This window comes from Microcaecilia unicolor, chromosome 5 (genome assembly GCF_901765095.1).
Source record: "Microcaecilia unicolor chromosome 5, aMicUni1.1, whole genome shotgun sequence".
Lineage (NCBI taxonomy): Eukaryota > Metazoa > Chordata > Amphibia > Gymnophiona > Siphonopidae > Microcaecilia > Microcaecilia unicolor.
The window spans coordinates 6,282,300-6,300,028 of NC_044035.1; the positions used below are offsets into that span (position 1 = coordinate 6,282,300).

Here is a 17,729-nt window from a genome sequence, read left to right on the forward strand (position 1 = left end):
TCCAGTCTAAGCCATAGATGAGACATCAATCATAATGAGAAATGTAAGAGTTCTGGAGACCAAATGTCTGGCTTGAGGGGCCCCAGGTCACAGGTCAGTTTAGGATGTCTGGAACCTATGTAACTGATATTTCAAAAGTAATGATTGGTTGAGGCAAGGTAGCCAATCAATGTCTTAACCAATTGGGAGTAAAGGGGGCTGGGCTAGGCTAGGCTAGGAGGAGGGCTTAGGACCCTATTTAAGTGGGAGCAGAAGCAGTTTACGTCAGAAGGAGCTCAGAAGAAAGAGAAGGACAGAAGGAGCTCAGAAGAAAGAGAAGGACAGAAGGAGCTCAGAAGAAAGAGAAGGACAGAAGGAGCTCAGAAGAAAGAGAAGGACAGAAGGAACAGACAGAAGAAGGAGAAGACAGCATAAGAAGAGAAGCAGCTGAGACAAAGACACAGAGAGCTGAGACAAAGACACAGAGAGCTGAGACAAAGACACAGAGAGCTGAGAGAGAGGAGAAGAGAGCTAGAACTGATGTCCTGCTTTGTTTGCTGGCAAATAAAGAAGATTTCTCTCTCATACTGGTGTGTGCTGTCTGACTCCTGAAGTATCACAAATTCCTATCTCAATTCCTGCAACAGTCAGGGTCCCAGCACTAACCACTAGGCTACTCCTGCACTTGCATCTTCCAAAACACAATAACGGGTGGCTGTACATTTGTTCATTTTTCTATTGCCCCAAAATTGATAAAAGAATCTTTAAAAACAAAGAGAAAATATTGTTCTGTTTTTTTCACTCAAGTGTATAGTTAAGCTCTGGAACTCAATGGAGCTACTTTTGGGGACCCCCCAGGTACACGTGACCAGGACTGGCCACTCTGGAGACAGGAGAGAGTGGGCTGGATGGACCCTTGGTCTGACCCTGTTCTTCTTATCTTCCCCCTCCCCCTCTTGCAAGGATCTCCCGCGTCATCTCAGTCAGGGCTCCGCCCCTTTCCGAACCTCCTTGATCCCAAGCAAGGCGGGCGCAAGTCAATCTAACCTCCTGTCACTCACTGCCCCTCCCCTCTCCTTCTCGCTCTCTCGATGTCCCGCCTCCTCTGCGACACATTGCCCCGCCCCTTCTCTCGAAGCCACACCTCCTCGCTCTGGAATCATTGCCCCTCCTCTCCTTCATCCCGCCTCTTCTGGGACACTGCTCTTTCCCCTGTCAATCATTGCCCCGCCCCTTCTCTCGAAGCCACACCTCCTCGCTCTGGAATCATTGCCCCTCCTCTCCTTCATCCCGCCTCTTCTGGGACACTGCTCTTTCCTCTGTCAATCATTGCCCCGCCCCTTCTCTCGAAGCCACACCTCCTCGCTCTGGAATCATTGCCCCTCCTCTCCTTCATCCCGCCTCTTCTGGGACACTGCTCTTTCCTCTGTCAATCATTGCCCCGCCCCTTCTCTCGAACTCACACCTCCTCCCGCCTCCGCCCCTCCTCTTCTTAGTCAGGCCCCGCCCCCTCCGTGGCGTCACTCGGCCACATGATGGCGGCGCGGTTCGGCAGCTTGTTGTGCTCTTCTGTAAGTAGCGGCGCTTTTGCGTTGGGGTCTGGGGTTCCGCCTGGCCGCTGCCTCTGATGATCTCCTTCTTTTCTGTTTACAGCTGCGCCGTGTGAGCTCCATTCCCGGCTCTGCCCCTCCTAGGTTCCGCTTCAGTACCGGTGAGTTCCGTTCGCTCTCGAGGGAGGGGGGATCGAGACCGAACCCGGCCAGTGGGGTGACCGGTTCTGTGCTCTGGTTCTAGGTTCCTCCCGGCTGCTGCCCGCCGTCACCCAACACGCCCCCCACTTCAAGGGCACGGCCGTGGTCAATGGCGAGTTCCGGGACCTGAGCTTGGATGAGTTCAAGGGAAAGTACCTGGTGCTGTTCTTCTACCCGCTGGACTTGTGAGTAGCAGAGCCCGGGCTGGGGGAATCTGACCTTGCCTCCCCCTCCCACCCCTGACTTTACTTCCCCCTACTCTTTCCCACCCACCCCCTGGGAGCCTGACCTTCCCTCCTTTATCCACCCCCCCCCCCAGGGGAGACAGACTTCCTCCCCCCCCCCCCCAAGGGAGACAGACTTCACCACTCACCCTTTACCCACCCACTCCCTGGGGGAGCCCAACTATGCCTTCCCAACCCCCTGGAGGAGCCTGACTTCTTCCCCCCCCCCCCCCCCCAGGGGAGACAGACTTCACCACTCACCCCTTACCCACCCACCCCCAGGGGGAGTCCAACTGTGCCTCTCCCACCCCCCTGGGGGACCCTGACCTCCTCCACCCCCCCCCCCCCCCAGGGGAGACAGACTTCACCACTCACCCATCCCCCCCCAGGGAAGCCCGACTTTGCCTCCCCAACTCACCCTTTCCCTTTCTTCTTTGCAGCACTTTTGTGTGTCCAACAGAAATTGTGGCCTTCAGTGACAAAGCCAATGAATTCCACGATGTGAACTGTGAGGTTGTGGCTGTGTCTGTGGACTCGCACTTCAGCCACCTGGCCTGGATAAACACCCCCAGAAAGGTAGAAGGGCCCCTTCCCCCCTGTCTGTTCCCCTCCCCCATGTCTTTGCTGCCTCACCCAGAGAAGGGGCCCTGATGTGCAGGTTTTAGTCCTTAGGGCTCAAGCATGGACCGTTTGTAGAGCGTCTCCTTCCTAATCTTTAGTAGGATTTCCTTCCCACGTGTGTATAAGAACAGGAGCTAAGTCTGCTCTCTTGTAATAACTCCTATGGATCGTGTTTATTAATGTGTGACTTTATATCCTGGCTAGAACGGGGGCTTGGGTCACATGAACATCCCCCTGCTGTCAGACCTCACCAAGCAGATTTCTCGAGATTACGGCGTACTCCTGGAAGCATCTGGAATTGCTCTGAGGTGAGAGCCTGCTAATGCTTGACTGCCAATCACTCATTTGCGTGCAGTGTTTTTGATCGTTTGTACATTAGTACAGAGTGTGGTTGTTCCTAGCTTAGATTATTGCAATGGATTGTTCCCGGGTATCGGGAAATGTCAGCTCAGGGTGCAGCAAGTCGCCCAAAATACTGTGGTGAAAAATTTCACCTCTCATCAATGATTACATCTAGCCACTGAATTCTATAAGGGATGGAAAAACATATAGGGAAAAGCAAGGGACTTTTAAAACAGATGATAAAACCTAAAACAAAATATGGACTTAACGAGGGAAGGCAGCAAAATATTAGTTAAAGTACCAGAGGTAGCAAAAAATCCTATATAATAAAACTCACCCTCAACGTTCTGAGGACACTGACGTCAGTGTCACTTCCTTCGGGTTCGAAGGGTTCGTGGTGGTGAAGCCACCGAAATCACTGTCTCTGGGCCCCGCCCTCGGGTCAAACGTGATGACGTCGAGGGCGGAGCAATGGCGTCAGTGGCTTCACGACTCAGGAGATGAAGGTGGCGTGCGTTGACGAGATGCGGAGCAATGGCGGTCAGTGGCTTCACAACGCCGAAGGGGTGGGTAGGGAGGGGGGGGGTTCGGGAGGAAAACCTTGCTAGCGCCCGTTTCATTTGCTCCAGAAACGGGCATGTTTTACTAGTATTTCACTAAAAGCCCAACAGGAAGTATATTAGTATCAAATTACCGGAACTCAGGCCTGAGTCTCAATCCCAGGAGAAAGAGAGCCTTAAACATTAATGGGATGAAATACCTCGAGACCCTAAGACGTAATCGTTTACAGTGGCAAGGGTGTTAGGGGGGGTGTAGTCGCTTCGAGCACATTGGCTGCCTATGGAATATAGAGTTTGATTCAAGATCATGTACCTGATTTTCAAAGGGTTACTTGATAGGATTTCTACTATTCTTACAGCCATACTGTGTGTTTTATCAGCCAAAGAGATTATGTTCCATGAATTCTGCTGTTCTAGATGGACCCAATTATCGGGATGTTAGGTTGGAGGGATTTCAGTACTCAGTTTTTTATTTTGCAGGGCCACAATTTCCTTTGCGTATTAGAGAATTGCGGAGGACTGGGTTTAGGAAATCGTTAAAAATATTTCTGTTTCATCAGGCATACAATGCAGACTCTTTACTGAAGAGGGGACTTGTTATTTACACTATATTTTAATTATAGTAACATACAGTAACATAGTAAATGACGGCAGATAAAGACCTGAATGGTCCATCCAGTCTGCCCAACAAGATAAACTCATTTTACATGATATGTGATACTTTATATGTATACTCGTTTGATTTGGCCTTGCCATTCTCAGGGCACAGACCGTAGAAGTCCACCCTGCTCCGATTTTATTCTCCAAATAACGGCATCGCCACCCAATGTCCGCTAAGATCCCACGGAACCATTCCTTCTAAACAGGATTCCTTTGTGTTTATCCCACACGTTTGAATTCCATTACCGTTTTCATCTCCACCACCTCCCGCGGGAGGGCATTCCAAGTATCTACCACCCTCTCCATGAAAAAATACTTCCTGACATTAGTCCTGAGTCTGCCCCCCTTCAACCTCAATTCATGTCCTCTAGTTCTACCGCCTTCCCGTTTGCGGATTAATACCTTTCAAATATTTGAACATCTGTATCAAGTCACCCCTGTTTCTCCTTTCCTCCAAGGTATACATGTTCAGGTCAGCGAGTCTCTCCTCGTACGGTTTGCAACGCAAATCCCATACCATTTTCGTAGCTTTTCTTTGCACTGCTTCCAGTCTTTTTACATCTTTAGCAAGATACAGCCTCCAACACGGAGCACGATACTCCAAGTGGGGCCTCAACAATGACTTGTAGAGGGGCATCAACACCTCCTTTCTTCAGCTGGTTATACCTCTCTCTACGCAGCCTAGCATCCTTCTAGCCACGGCTGTCGCCTTGTCACATTGTTTCTTCACCTTCATATTGTCCGACACCAACACCCCAAGGTCTCTCTCCTGAGTCGAGCTTACTAATCTCTCCCCTCCTATTCGGTATCTCTCTTTTGGGTTTTTACACCCCAAATGCATCACTCTGCACTTCTTGGCATTAAATTGTAACTTCTGTACTATAGAAACCGTTTTAATAGTCTAAACAATTTTTTTATTTTTTTCTCTGCTATGCTCTGTTCATAAAATCATATGTGCAAAAGAACTAAATTCACTACTTATAAACCACTGATATCAATCGTGATATACGAGTGCTCAGTGAAATAGCATCGTGCTTTGGCTGCTCCACTGCACACTATATGCTTTTTTAGCCCTCCCTCACTCCTACTTCCACTTTGTAACCCAACAGGTTAACTCTCCATCTGTTAATGTGTCCCTAAGACTGATACAAGTTGTATTAAAAATTGACACTTAGCATTTGGGCTGTTGGGTTACAAAGTGAAAGTAGGAGTGAGGGAGGGCTAAAAAAGCATATAGTGTGCAGTGGAGCAGCCAAAGCACGATGCTATTTCACTGAGCACTCGTATATCACGATTGATATCAGTGGTTTATAAGTAGTGAATTTAGTTCTTTTGCACATATGATTTTATGAACAGAGCATAGCAGAGAAAAAAATACAAAAATTTGTTTAGACTATTAAAACGGTTTCTATAGTATAGATGCTAACATAACTTTGAAACCAGAAGATTGTGTTACCCTAGGGTGGTTAAAGTCTGCAAATGAAATTTTAACTGCCAGACCCTCGACCATTCTTCTAACGTTCGGAGATCCCTTCTCATCATTTATACTCCCTCCAGGGTATCCACTCTATTGGTTATCTTTGTGCCATCCGCAAAAAGGCACAACGTTCCTTCCAACCCTTCAGCAATATCTCTCACAAATTTCTGTCTTGTTTAGGTTGAGTTTATGTTAATGGCTTAGTTATGTACTGGATCATCTTATTATGCCTGTGTAATCTAAATTTATAAATAAATAAAATTGGAATCCCAATACACTTTAAACCGTGATGTACTAGAACTAGACCTGCAGCCAACTTTGGGATGGACGGACTTTCTGTACGTTTCTGGTTTCTACACTTCATTAAGTCCTCAACAATTATTGTCAGAGCTGAAACAAAATCAGCTCTCAGGAGGTCAATAGCTGGGATTTGAAAACTGAGGTCCAAGAGTTTAATTGACTTTGTTATACTGGAGTCTCTGGATCATACCTCCTCCCTTCTCAGTCCTTCAGTAATAATAGGAGAGTTGTCTAGTTGAACAGTGTCAGCTTGTGTCTGGGGACGGTGGTGACCAGAGGAACACTGTACAGCAGTCTGTCTGTCCGGTAGTTCATAGAAAGAAAATGCAGGTGGGTGGGTGTTGGAGGGAGGTGGAAGAGTGCAAATGAAAGGAGAGGGTTTGTTACAGCACCTTTCTCTGATCCACCAGCTGCTGCTTAAGGTTTTTAGCTGGAGTTGTTTTCTTTTTTTTTTTGTTTTTTTTTATGTTCAGCTTTGTTCTTCTGCCTCATTGAGTGTTTGAACATCTGCATCCCTGGCAATTAAGATGTCATTCAGTGCTTGCTTACTTACCTGCAGGGAGGCGTTTATTCAGCCCATAAAATAAAAAATTTAAAAGGGGATCATGCTGTGTGAGGGAGCAAATGGAGAATAAAATGAAAAACTGAGGGAAGGGTTGGAGCTAGAGGTAACATGGTTATTGTGACAAATAACGGTCAGTCCACCTCCCATGAGGGAAGGACTGTGTGTATATGTTGTATCAGGGGGTTGAGAGGGTGGGGGAGGGGAGTGTTTATGTTTCAATGATTTTATTGAAGACAAAATAAACATAAAGTCTGTGCATAAGAGGCACATGATACAAACAGTGCAGGTAGCCAGTAGTCAACACCTTAGCACTTGAGTATACGTAACATCGCCTTCACATTTTTAACTTTTACCCCATCTTCCCAACTAAGCATGAAATCCACAGGTTCTTGTCCACTCCCCTCCCTTTTGGGTAACACTGTGTAAGCTGCAATTCTCAAACACTCTTTGCTGCTTTGGCCAATCATAGCTTCTACCACGCTGTGTGAGATTATCTATAAAGGGTCCCCAAATCTTTAGGAATCGAGTTTTCGTTTGTAGGAGCCTTTGGCTTCTTTCACCTCCCGCATCATTAATTGGCGTATTTGATTCCGCCAGTGCCAAAAATCAGGGGGTTCTGAAGAAGTCCATGACTGCAAGATACACTTCCTTGCGAGCAAACAAAGTTTATGGCAGAGCAGCTTTTCATCCGCTTTCAGGCCCCTAAATACATAGTAAACATAGTAGATGACGGCAGAAAAAGACCTGCACGGTCCATCCAGTCTGGCCAAGAACATAAATTCATATGTGCTACTTTTTTATTTGTACTGTCCTCTTCAGGGCACAGACCGTATAAGTCCGCCCAGCACTATCCCCGCCTCCCAACCACCAGTCCCGCCTCCCACCACCAGCTCTGACATAGACCATATAAGTCTGCCCAGCACTATCCCTGCCTCCTACCACCAGCTCTGGCACAGACCGTATAAGTCTGCCCAGCACTATCCCCGCCTCCCAACCACCGGCTCTGACACAGACCGTATAAGTCTGCCCAGCACTATCCCCACCTCCCACCACCAGCTCTGGCACAGACCGTTTAAGTCTGGCCAGCCCTATCCCCGCCTCCCAACCACCAACCCCGCCTCCCAACCACCAGCTCTGGCACAGACCCTATAAGTCTGCCCAGCACTATCCCCACCTCCCAACTACCAGTCCCACCTCCCACCACCAGCTCTGACATAGACCATATAAGTCTGCCCAGCACTATCCCTGCCTCCTACCACCAGCTCTGGCACAGACCGTATAAGTCTGCCCAGCACTATCCCCACCTCCCACCACCAGCTCTGGCACAGACCGTATAAGTCTGGCCAGCCCTATCCCCGCCTCCCAACCACCAACCCCGCCTCCCAACCACCAGCTCTGGCACAGACCCTATAAGTCTGCCCAGCACTATCCCCACCTCCCAACTACCAGTCCCACCTCCCACCACCAGCTCTGGCACAGACCGTATAAGTCTGCCCAGCACTATCCCTGCCTCCCACCACCAGCTCTGGCACAGACCGTATAAGTCTGGCCAGCCCTATCCCCGCCTCCCAACCACCAACCCCGCCTCCCAACCACCAGCTCTGGCACAGACCCTATAAGTCTGCCCAGCACTATCCCCACCTCCCAACTACCAGTCCCACCTCCCACCACCAGCTCTGGCACAGACCATATAAGTCTGCCCAGCACTATCCCTGCCTCCCACCACCAGCTCTGGCACAGACCATATAAGTCTGCCCAGCACTAGCCCCGCCTCCCAACCACCAGCTCTGCTGCTGATCCAGGACAATCCAGGACCAGTTGAATAGATGTTCCTTAGAATTGGCCGGACAACATGAGGGATAAGAATCCCTTCACTCTTCTCCAGAACTGCTGTACAAGTGTGCATTCCCAAAATGCATGATAATAGGTGTTTTCAGAAATATTACATTTCAAACAGGTGTGTGGATCCCTCCCGCTCTAAATAGTTGAACCTGCGTGTACCAATCGAAAAGCACATTTCGCGATAACTCGCCCCACTGACCAATTTAGGTATTCCCTTAATATGAGCAGCAATATCCCAATCAGCAAAGGCTTTTCCCCACATCTGCTTCCCATCTTTGCCTAAGCTGGACTAGCTCTTCCCCAGGCCTCAGAAACCATATCTTCCCTTGGATAGTGGAAATGGAGGGAGCCTCTTCTGCGACCTCCATAATCAGATCCTGAATCTTCTTGCCCAAGCCAAATTTCACTGCTTCTTTATCTAAGGACCTAATATAATGTTTTAGCTGACAGTGAGCAAACGTATCGCCCTATTTTATAGATTCAGGTAGGATCAATTGTTCTAATGCTTTAATCTCGCCTTCTGAATTTCGTGGGGAGTGTTTATTCAGGCTGTAATTTCAAATGATCCCACCTATGGTTATCCAATGACGTGTCCAACTTAAGAATAATTTTTACGTTGTAATAAAAAGGTACTTTTAAGAGGCTATACTTGATGTACTTTTTTACTTTGTGGATAAGATTAAGGTAATCCCAGTTTCACAGGCTTCACTCCTTTTGAGTTAATATTACTAAGTAATAATTTATATTACTAAGAGGAATCATTACAAAGGAAAATAACAAAAATTTCAGGAAATATTTCTGGGGAAATCTTTAGGAGTCATACCCGGAACTCTGGGACAACAACAATCTCAATATTAATCATCTGTAATAATATTAATTTTGTTCAAATTTCTGGTCTGTTATCATTTTCAAAATCTTAACCGTTTCCTACTCCTGTAGAACTTCATTTGCTGTATCAATTTTTCTTTCTCAAAGGGTTCGATTAGGTTATCCATGTAGCTCACTAATAAGATTATATCTGAAGCCAAGTTATTTACTACAGGTTTCTCTTTGATGTACCAGAACAAGTAAGCAGTGTGCTACTGCTGGACTTGTGGATTCACTTGGGTGGGGTAGGTGTAGGTTGAGGTTTGCTTTGGAGGAGAGAAGGCTTGGCTCTATCAGATGGTCAAAGGCCAAGTTCTGCTTGGAAAGTTTGAATAGAATTCATACGCTTTTTTTTTTTTTTAAGCTACTTATCTAAGCTGGAAAACCATTTCTGCTAAGCTAATGGCTTCCAGTATCTCAGCTCTTTACGTTTCCAACAGTCACAATTTTGGTAGAGCTTCACTTGTTGTAAGGGAGTGAGAGGGGCTCTTCTGAGTGGATAGAGATAATCTAGAAGTGGGTGGGGGAGACTTTACAGACCATGTGTCAAAGAAAGATAACAATGCAAGTCATTGACTTAGCACTTTAAAGAGAATTATTCCCTTTTGTTCTGATGGGAAGGCAGTAGAACCAGAGGACTTGAAATGAGATTGAAGGGGGGCAGACTCAAGAAAAATGTCAGGAAGTATTTTTTCACGGAGAGAGTGGTGGATGCTTGGATTGCCCTTCCGCGGGAGGTGGTGGAGAGGAAAACGGTAACGGAATTCAAACATGCGTGGGATAAACATAAAGGAATCCTGTTCAGAAGGAATGGATCCTAAGGAGCTTAGCCGAGATTGGGTGGCAGAGCCAGCCGGTGGCGGGAGGCGGGGATGGTGCTGGCAGACTAATACGGTCTGTGCCAGAGCCGGTGGTGGGAGGCGGGACTGGTGGTTGGGAGGCGGGGATAGTGCTGGGCAGACTTACATGGTCTGTGCCCTGAAAAAGACAGGTACAAGGTATACACAAAAAATGGCACATGTGAGTTTATCTTGCTGGGCAGACTGGGTGGACCGTGCAGGTCTTTTTCTGCCGTCATCTACTATGTTACTATGACATGTTTTCCCCCTGAAGACTCTGACTCAATGTGAGCACCATTTGTCATCAGAACTGTGTTTATTTCTTTTATTTAAATACAGAACATACAACTGGGAAATGGACGGGAGACCAGACTATCTGAGAAGAGTAATGGACATTATTTGCTTTCATTTTTTTTTTTTACTGTTGCTCTTCTCCAAAATGGACTGTGTGGGTTTCAACATCAACATTACACATCATACTGTTAGATTCAATCAATATATATAAATGGCGAGTGTCGTACTCACTCGCAAATGCGCAGTAGAAACCCTCTCTGCCCCGCCCCCGCGTCAATACGTGATGACTGGTGCGGAACAGAGAGGGTCTCTACTGCGCATTTGCGAGGGACACCGCCGTCGCTAATGCTCCCCCCACCCGGAGTCGCCACCGCCACCGCCACCCACCTCGCTCCGCTATTGAAACAGCGAGGGCACGCAGCACACAGCTCTACTGCAGAGCTGCCGTCGGCCTTCCTTCTTCTTTGCTTGTGTCCCGCCCTTGACGACGTTACGTCACACGAGGGTGGGACACAGGCAGAGAAGAAGAAGGAAGGCCACGGCAGCTCAGCAGTAGAGCTGTGTTCTGCGTGCCCTCACTGTTTCAATAGCGGAGCGAGGGCCCGACCGGGTGGAAGGTGGGTGGCGACGGCTCTGGGGGGGGGGGGCAACTCGGAGGGGGGGCGGCAGCGGCGAACTCGGCGGTGGGGTGGGGGGCCTTTAAACCCCCCCCTTCCTATACTAGCCCGTTTTTACGGGCTGAGCAGCTAGTAAAAGTATACATTATAGCAAAAAATGACCCTAATGCCACCCTTTACACCCATTCTAGTCTAGTTATTCATTCTCTATAATCTCTTCCCCTGTCAGTCATCCCCCCTCCCCTGAGATATGATGGCAGATAACAGCCAAATGGCCCGTCTGCCCTTCCTCAGTAACCACTAACTCCTCTTTTTTCCTAAGGGATCCCACATTCTTGTCTCACGCTTTCTTAAATTCTGACACAGTCCTCGTCTCCACGATCCCCACCTGGAAGCCATTCCACACATCCACCACCCTTTCGGTGAAAGAGTATTTTCTTAGATTCCTCCTAAGCCTATTTGCTACCTTCATTGTATGCCCTCTCATTCCAAAGTTTTCCTTCATTTGAAAAAGGCCTATCTCCTGTCCGTTATCACCACGTCTCGATCATATCCTCTCTCTTCCAGCGTATATATGTTGAGGTTCCTAAACCTGTTTAAGGGCACAATCATCTCTCTTTTTTTCCCCTGCTGGTCATCCGTCTCCTTATGCACCCAAGCATCCTTCTGTCTTTGATCGTCGCTTTTTCTACCTGTTTGGAGACCTTACGTTCATCGGACACAATCACCCCCCCCAAGTCCCACTCTTCTTTCGTACACAGAAGCATTTCACCCTCCTATATTGGACCACTCTCCTGGATTCTTATAACCCAAGTGCCTGACTCTGCATTTCTTAGCATTAAGTCTTAGTTGCTGAACTGCTATGGATTTACAGCCTGTCTCACTAACACAGACTGCTGAATAATTACCGTGGATTCTTTTGGATTCGTAATAAGTAAATGAAAACCTTTATTAGAGGAGCTAAATTCTACAATGATTAGGATATATACAATGGTTAAGACATATACACACACAATGATTAGCTGTATAAACGATCATTACATCACTGGTCTCTACATCTAAGCAATGCCAAGAGTTCTTAGACCAGGGAAAGAAGCAATAATTACATTAGTATACATACAATTATCACTGGTCTTCATCATCCAGGCTCTTATCTGCTGGGGGGGGGGGGGGGCGTTACAGCGAGAGCTAGGAGCTTCAGACCAGGAACAGACCCTCTGTGCAGTATGTACGTTACTCACAGATGAGCTCCCGACTCTGCTGTGACAAGCCCTCCCTTTTTATTAGGCTCTTAGCTCATGTCCAGAGCTAAGGACAATTACAGAATACGTCTCTGCTTAGGTCTGTGGGAACGTGGTCACATGATTTCCAACTCCAGGTGGCCAGGCTGGACCTGGAAACAAGAACAATCCTCCCCTTTGCATACCAAATTAGTTAGAGCTGTGTCTTATCTTCTGCATGCCAACTTATTTTTGTATTTACAAGAAAAGTTACTTTCGGTCAAAGACAAGTTTTCAGAGTGTATTATCGGACAAAAGCATGGTTGAAAAGCAATCCTTTAAGATAACACTTAAACAATCATTTTTAAACAGAATTACTTCTAATCAACAATACAGACCCCGAGTGCACTGGTCGCTCAAGACAGGGTTGAAAAACAATCTTTAAAATTAATTTCCATTACAGTGGCCAATCATCAGACCATCCTTCAAGCTTTGCCAGATCCTTCCTCATGTCTTCCACACCCTCTGGGGGTGTCCACCTTATTAACAGAGTTTTGTATCATCCACAAAGAGACAAACCTTACCAGACAGCCCTTCCACAATGTCACTGACAAAGATGTTAAAAAGAGCTGGCCCGAGGACCGATCCCTGCAGTAAACCACTGATAACATCCCTTTCCTCAGAGCAAGCTCCATTTACTACTACTACTACTACTACTATTTAGCATTTCTATAGCGCTACAAGGCGTACGCAGCGCTGCACAAACATAGAAGAAAGACAGTCCCTGCTCAAAGAGCTTACAATCGTACCCTCTGTCTCCTTCCACTTTACCAGTTTTTAACTCGGTCACTCACTTTAGGTCTCATACCGAGGGATGTAGTTCTTTCTTTTGGTGAGGGAGGGGGATGTGATGATTTGAAAAGGAACACATTTTCACTTGCTTTACGTTCTAATTAAAGCTCCCTCTTCCAAAATAATTCCACTTTGCTTAATGGTCAGCATTGGTTACTCTTCCCCTCTGCCTTTTTCTATATAAGAACAGGGGATAGGTGTACAATGTTTTGTGAAACATATTTTAAAAGAGGAAAAGAATTGTACATACCTCTGGAAGTGGGCTGAAAAGTAAACATGGGACTTTTAAGACCCAGTAAAATGCAGCTTAGGCCAGGACAAAAGCTCCAAGCCTGCCTCAGAAACTGGACAGTGTGAGAAGGCCGGTCTGGCTTTCTCAGGAGTGGGTTTTACTTTGCTGGAAGTGCGAGTCTCTCCTGGGGATCTGGAGGTTAGGGGGAGGAGGAGTCATGTGGCATCTGAGCAAAGGCTTGGTCTCTTTCTTGCTTTTTGAAGGACAGTGATAATCTGATGGCTTTTTTTATTTTCATCTCGGTTCCAGCTAAGTTTTGGAAATGGTGTGCTGTCTCTGCCTGATCTGCGGATGTAAAAGCTGAAATCCTCTTCCTTGTCCGCAGGGGCCTGTTCATCATAGATCCAAACAGCATTGTAAAGCATTTGAGTGTGAATGACCTGCCGGTGGGCCGCAGCGTGGAAGAGACGCTGCGTTTGGTGAAAGCTTTCCAGTTTGTGGAGACACATGGGGAGGTCTGTCCTGCTAACTGGACTCCCAACTCCCCGACGGTAAGTGAGCCCTCTGCTGGAGAGGGAAATGGGTGTGTGTGGATTTTTTACAGTGATGAGCCTTGAATGAAAGAATACTTTCCAGGGCTCTGGCTACTGAGTACAGGTCACTTAGTTATACTGTTAAAGTGATAGTTGGCTCCATTTTTGATCTAGGCCTGGACTTGCGGTTTTGATTTCTCCGTTTCTTTAAGAAAAGCAGAACTGCAAGTGGGGGTAATGTCACGCCTGGATCAGCCTTCCTGAAGTCAGTTGGCAATCTGTGCACCATTTTATCCAGTTTAAACACCCCCTTCCCCACCCCCCCCCAAAAAAAGTCCCTTGAGTCCTGTGAGGAGACAAGTCGTCACCTCTGGGTGAGTGAACGTAAGAGAGTTTAATTGCAGACATAGGCCATCGTGTCATGTTCCATCTTTCTATCTGATTGCAGACAACATTGTGGTTCCCTCAAATGCCCCTCCTGTTACTGCTCAACTCACTCTCTTTTATTGTAAACTAGTAAAAAAGCCCTGTTTCTGATGCAAATGAAACGGGGGCTAGCAATGTTTTCTTCTGTGTGCATGTGGGAGTGTGTGTGTCCCTGCCCTCTGGCCTCTCTCCCCTCCCCCCTCTGAGTCCTTCACTGTTACAGAGCCAGCGATTTGATTTCGTGCTCTGCTGTTTTCCTTCACTGACTGTGTTACAGAGAGGGCGGGGCAGACACTCATAGGGAAACCGGATATCTCGCCCCCTTCACACTTCCGGCTGGAGGCTTCATAGAACGTTGGTGTGGCTTTTTATATAGAGAGATGCTTTCAGCAGCCTGTACAGCAGTGAAGTGTTGTAGATAAGCACATGCTGTGCGGATTTTTTTATTTATTTTTTTATTTTTTTTACGTTTATGGATTGTATGTTGTTTGTTAGAACTATAGTGATTGGGCAGCAGTTTTTTTTTTAATTAAAATACTTCATCTGTCCACAGACCAAGTTCTAGCTGATCAGCAAATGGTTGCTTAAACTGGACAAGGTCTTGGTAGCTCTCGGTTTGCCAATCATTTTAGTTTGGTAATGGTCAGTTGTTTGAGAGAGAATCTGGAGGAGACTTTTTTTTTTTTAAACTTTTATTTGCTCTTTCCACACCTTCACAAAAATTCAGCAAGACGGCATTTATATCTTGTTGAGCACTTATCCAGTTCTCCAACCCATCCACCTTCTACTCAGCCCTTGTGTGTTGGTCACCTAATCTCCCAACCCACTGTCAGCTTATGTAGGATGAAGAGGCCTTTCCCATTCATCAGCTTCGTCATTCTAGCTGTCCTATCTGCTCCATGACTTGTCAACTTGACTTGCATGTGGGACTTTCTAACTTTGAATCCTGGCCCGAGGGTGTGCTCAGCCTTTTGGATCCCCAGAGCACCAAACTGAAGCGTCCCATATTGAGCTGTGACATCACTTCCTTCCCAAAGGAAGTTTTGTTTTAGCTTCGGAACATAATTGATTGCAGTTCTGCAGAGTTAAAAAAAAAAATCTTCCTTGCTTTGAGATTCTTAATATTGTGTCTTAAGTAAGCTGTAGATCCATGTAACAATATAACTGCAGATGTGATTGTAAGCTCTTTGAGCAGGGACTGTCTTTTGTATATGGTGTACAGCGCTGCATACGCCTTGTAGCGCTATAGAAATAAGTAGTAGTAGTGTGACTTGTCGTTACTTGTATCCCTTTACCATTAAAACAACGAAACTTACATCAGAGTATAGTGGATAGTGCTGGGCAGACTTATACGGTCTGTGCCAGAGCCGATGGTGGGAGGCGGGGATAGTGCTGGGCAGACTTGTATGGTCTGTGCCCTGAAAAAGACAGGTACAAATCAAGGTAAGGTATACACAAAAAAGTGGCACAGTGGGAGGCGGGGCTGGTGGTTAGGAGGCGGGGATAGTGCTGGGCAGACTTATACGGTCTGTGCCAGAGCCAGTGGTGGGAGGCGGGGATAGTGCTGGGCAGACATATGGTCTGTGCCAGAGCCGGTGGTGGGAGGTGGGGCTGGTGGTTGGGAGGCGGGGATAGTGCTGGACAGACTTATACAGTCAGTGCCAGAGCCAGTGGTGGGAGGCGGGGCTGGTGGTTGGGAGGCGGGGATAGTGCTGGGCAGACTTATACGGTCTGTGCCCTGAAAAAGACAGGTACAAATCAAGGCAAGGTATACACAAAAAAGTGGCACAGTGGGAGGCGGGGCTGGTGGTTGGGAGGCGGGGATAGTGCTGGGCAGACTTATACGGTCTGTGCCAGAGCCAGTGGTGGGAGGCGGGGATAGTGCTGGGCAGACATATGGTCTGTGCCAGAGCCGGTGGTGGGAGGTGGGGCTGGTGGTTGGGAGGCGGGGATAGTGCTGGGCAGACCTATACAGTCTGTGCCAGAGCCAGTGGTGGGAGGCGGGGATAGTGCTGGGCAGACTTATATGGTCTGTGCCAAAGCCAGTGGTGGGAGGCGGGGGTAGTGCTGGGCAGACTTATACGGTCTGTGCCAGAGCCGATGGTGGGAGGTGGGGATAGTGCTGGGCAGACTTGTATGGTCTGTGCCCTGAAAAAGACAGGTACAAATCAAGGTAAGGTATACACAAAAATGTGGCACAGTGGGAGGCGGGGCTGGTGGTTGGGAGGCGGGGATAGTGCTGGGCAGACTTATACGGTCTGTGCCAGAGCCAGTGGTGGGAGGCGGGGATAGTGCTGGGCAGACATATGGTCTGTGCCAGAGCCGGTGGTGGGAGGTGGGGCTGGTGGTTGGGAGGCGGGGATAGTGCTGGGCAGACCTATACAGTCTGTGCCAGAGCCAGTGGTGGGAGGCGGGGATAGTGCTGGGCAGACTTATATGGTCTGTGCCAAAGCCAGTGGTGGGAGGCGGGGATAGTGCTGGGCAGACATATGGTCTGTGCCAGAGCCGGTGGTGGGAGGTGGGGCTGGTGGTTGGGAGGCGGGGATAGTGCTGGGCAGACATATGGTCTGTGCCAGAGCCGGTGGTGGGAGGTGGGGGCTGGTGGTTGGGAGGTGGGGATAGTGCTGGGCAGACTTATACGGTCTGTGCCCTGAAAAGGACAGGTACAAATCAAGGTAGGGTATACACAAAAAAGTGTTAGATTTCTTGGGCAGACTGGATGGACCTTGCAGGTCTTTTTCTGCTGTCATCTACTATGTTAGTGTAGCCGTGATGTGTCCCTGTATGAAGGGGTTTCATCAGTGATGGAGCACTCTCGCTGATTCATGTGAGGACTGTGTGCAATGCAGACATTTAAACATAGGAATAGGTATTGCAGTGGTGTGTGCTGGCTGAAAATATTGTTATGTATTTTGTTAGTTTTCATGCATTTGTCGATGGATTTTGCAATTTCTTCTCACAGCTCTGAGTCCTCAGACTAGGCTTGGTATATTATCCAACAGTGGAAATTACAGCTGCATTATTTAGTTTTGAAGTGTCGGATCACTCCCTTTGAACAAATGTGTCCCACCATGTGCTGTCTGCATGTGGCTGGTCTTTTATGTATTTATTTAACTTTGTGCTTGTTGTTACTTAAATGTTTTCTGTCTCGTCCCCTGCCTGTACTTCTCTCCCTTTACCTCTCCTCTGGCTTTTCTGCCCACACCTCTGTCTGTGCCAACTTGTCACCATGGCAAATAGTAAGTAAGTTTGGAACATCTAGGGTTACATTAGAAATAGCTGCTGAAATCTGTCTGGTTTTATTTATCTGCAGATTAAACCTAGCCCAGAAGCCTCAAAGGAGTATTTTCAAACTGTGAATTAGATCTGACGCTGCTGGATTTCTTCCGTAACTTGATGCACTATCCCAAAACTAATGACGAGGATGTGAAGCACAATGAAGTGTGAATAAGAGTTTCTGTGCCCGTGGATGATCGAAATTGAAAAATAATGTACTGATTGATTTCTAAATAAATTAGGTTTTCCTCA

General features: G+C 47.5%; 1 protein-coding gene across 1 annotated transcript; it reads left to right on the top strand.

Annotated features, from left to right (window-relative positions):
- Positions 1-1,481: 1,481 nt before the first annotated feature.
- PRDX3 (peroxiredoxin 3) lies at positions 1,482-17,729 on the top strand. Its single transcript, XM_030202622.1, has 7 exons — positions 1,482-1,550; positions 1,633-1,690; positions 1,774-1,915; positions 2,395-2,530; positions 2,780-2,883; positions 13,628-13,793; positions 17,515-17,729. The coding sequence occupies exons 1-7, from the start codon at positions 1,512-1,514 to the stop codon at positions 17,563-17,565; spliced, it is 696 nt and encodes a 231-aa protein (XP_030058482.1). The 5' UTR covers positions 1,482-1,511; the 3' UTR covers positions 17,566-17,729.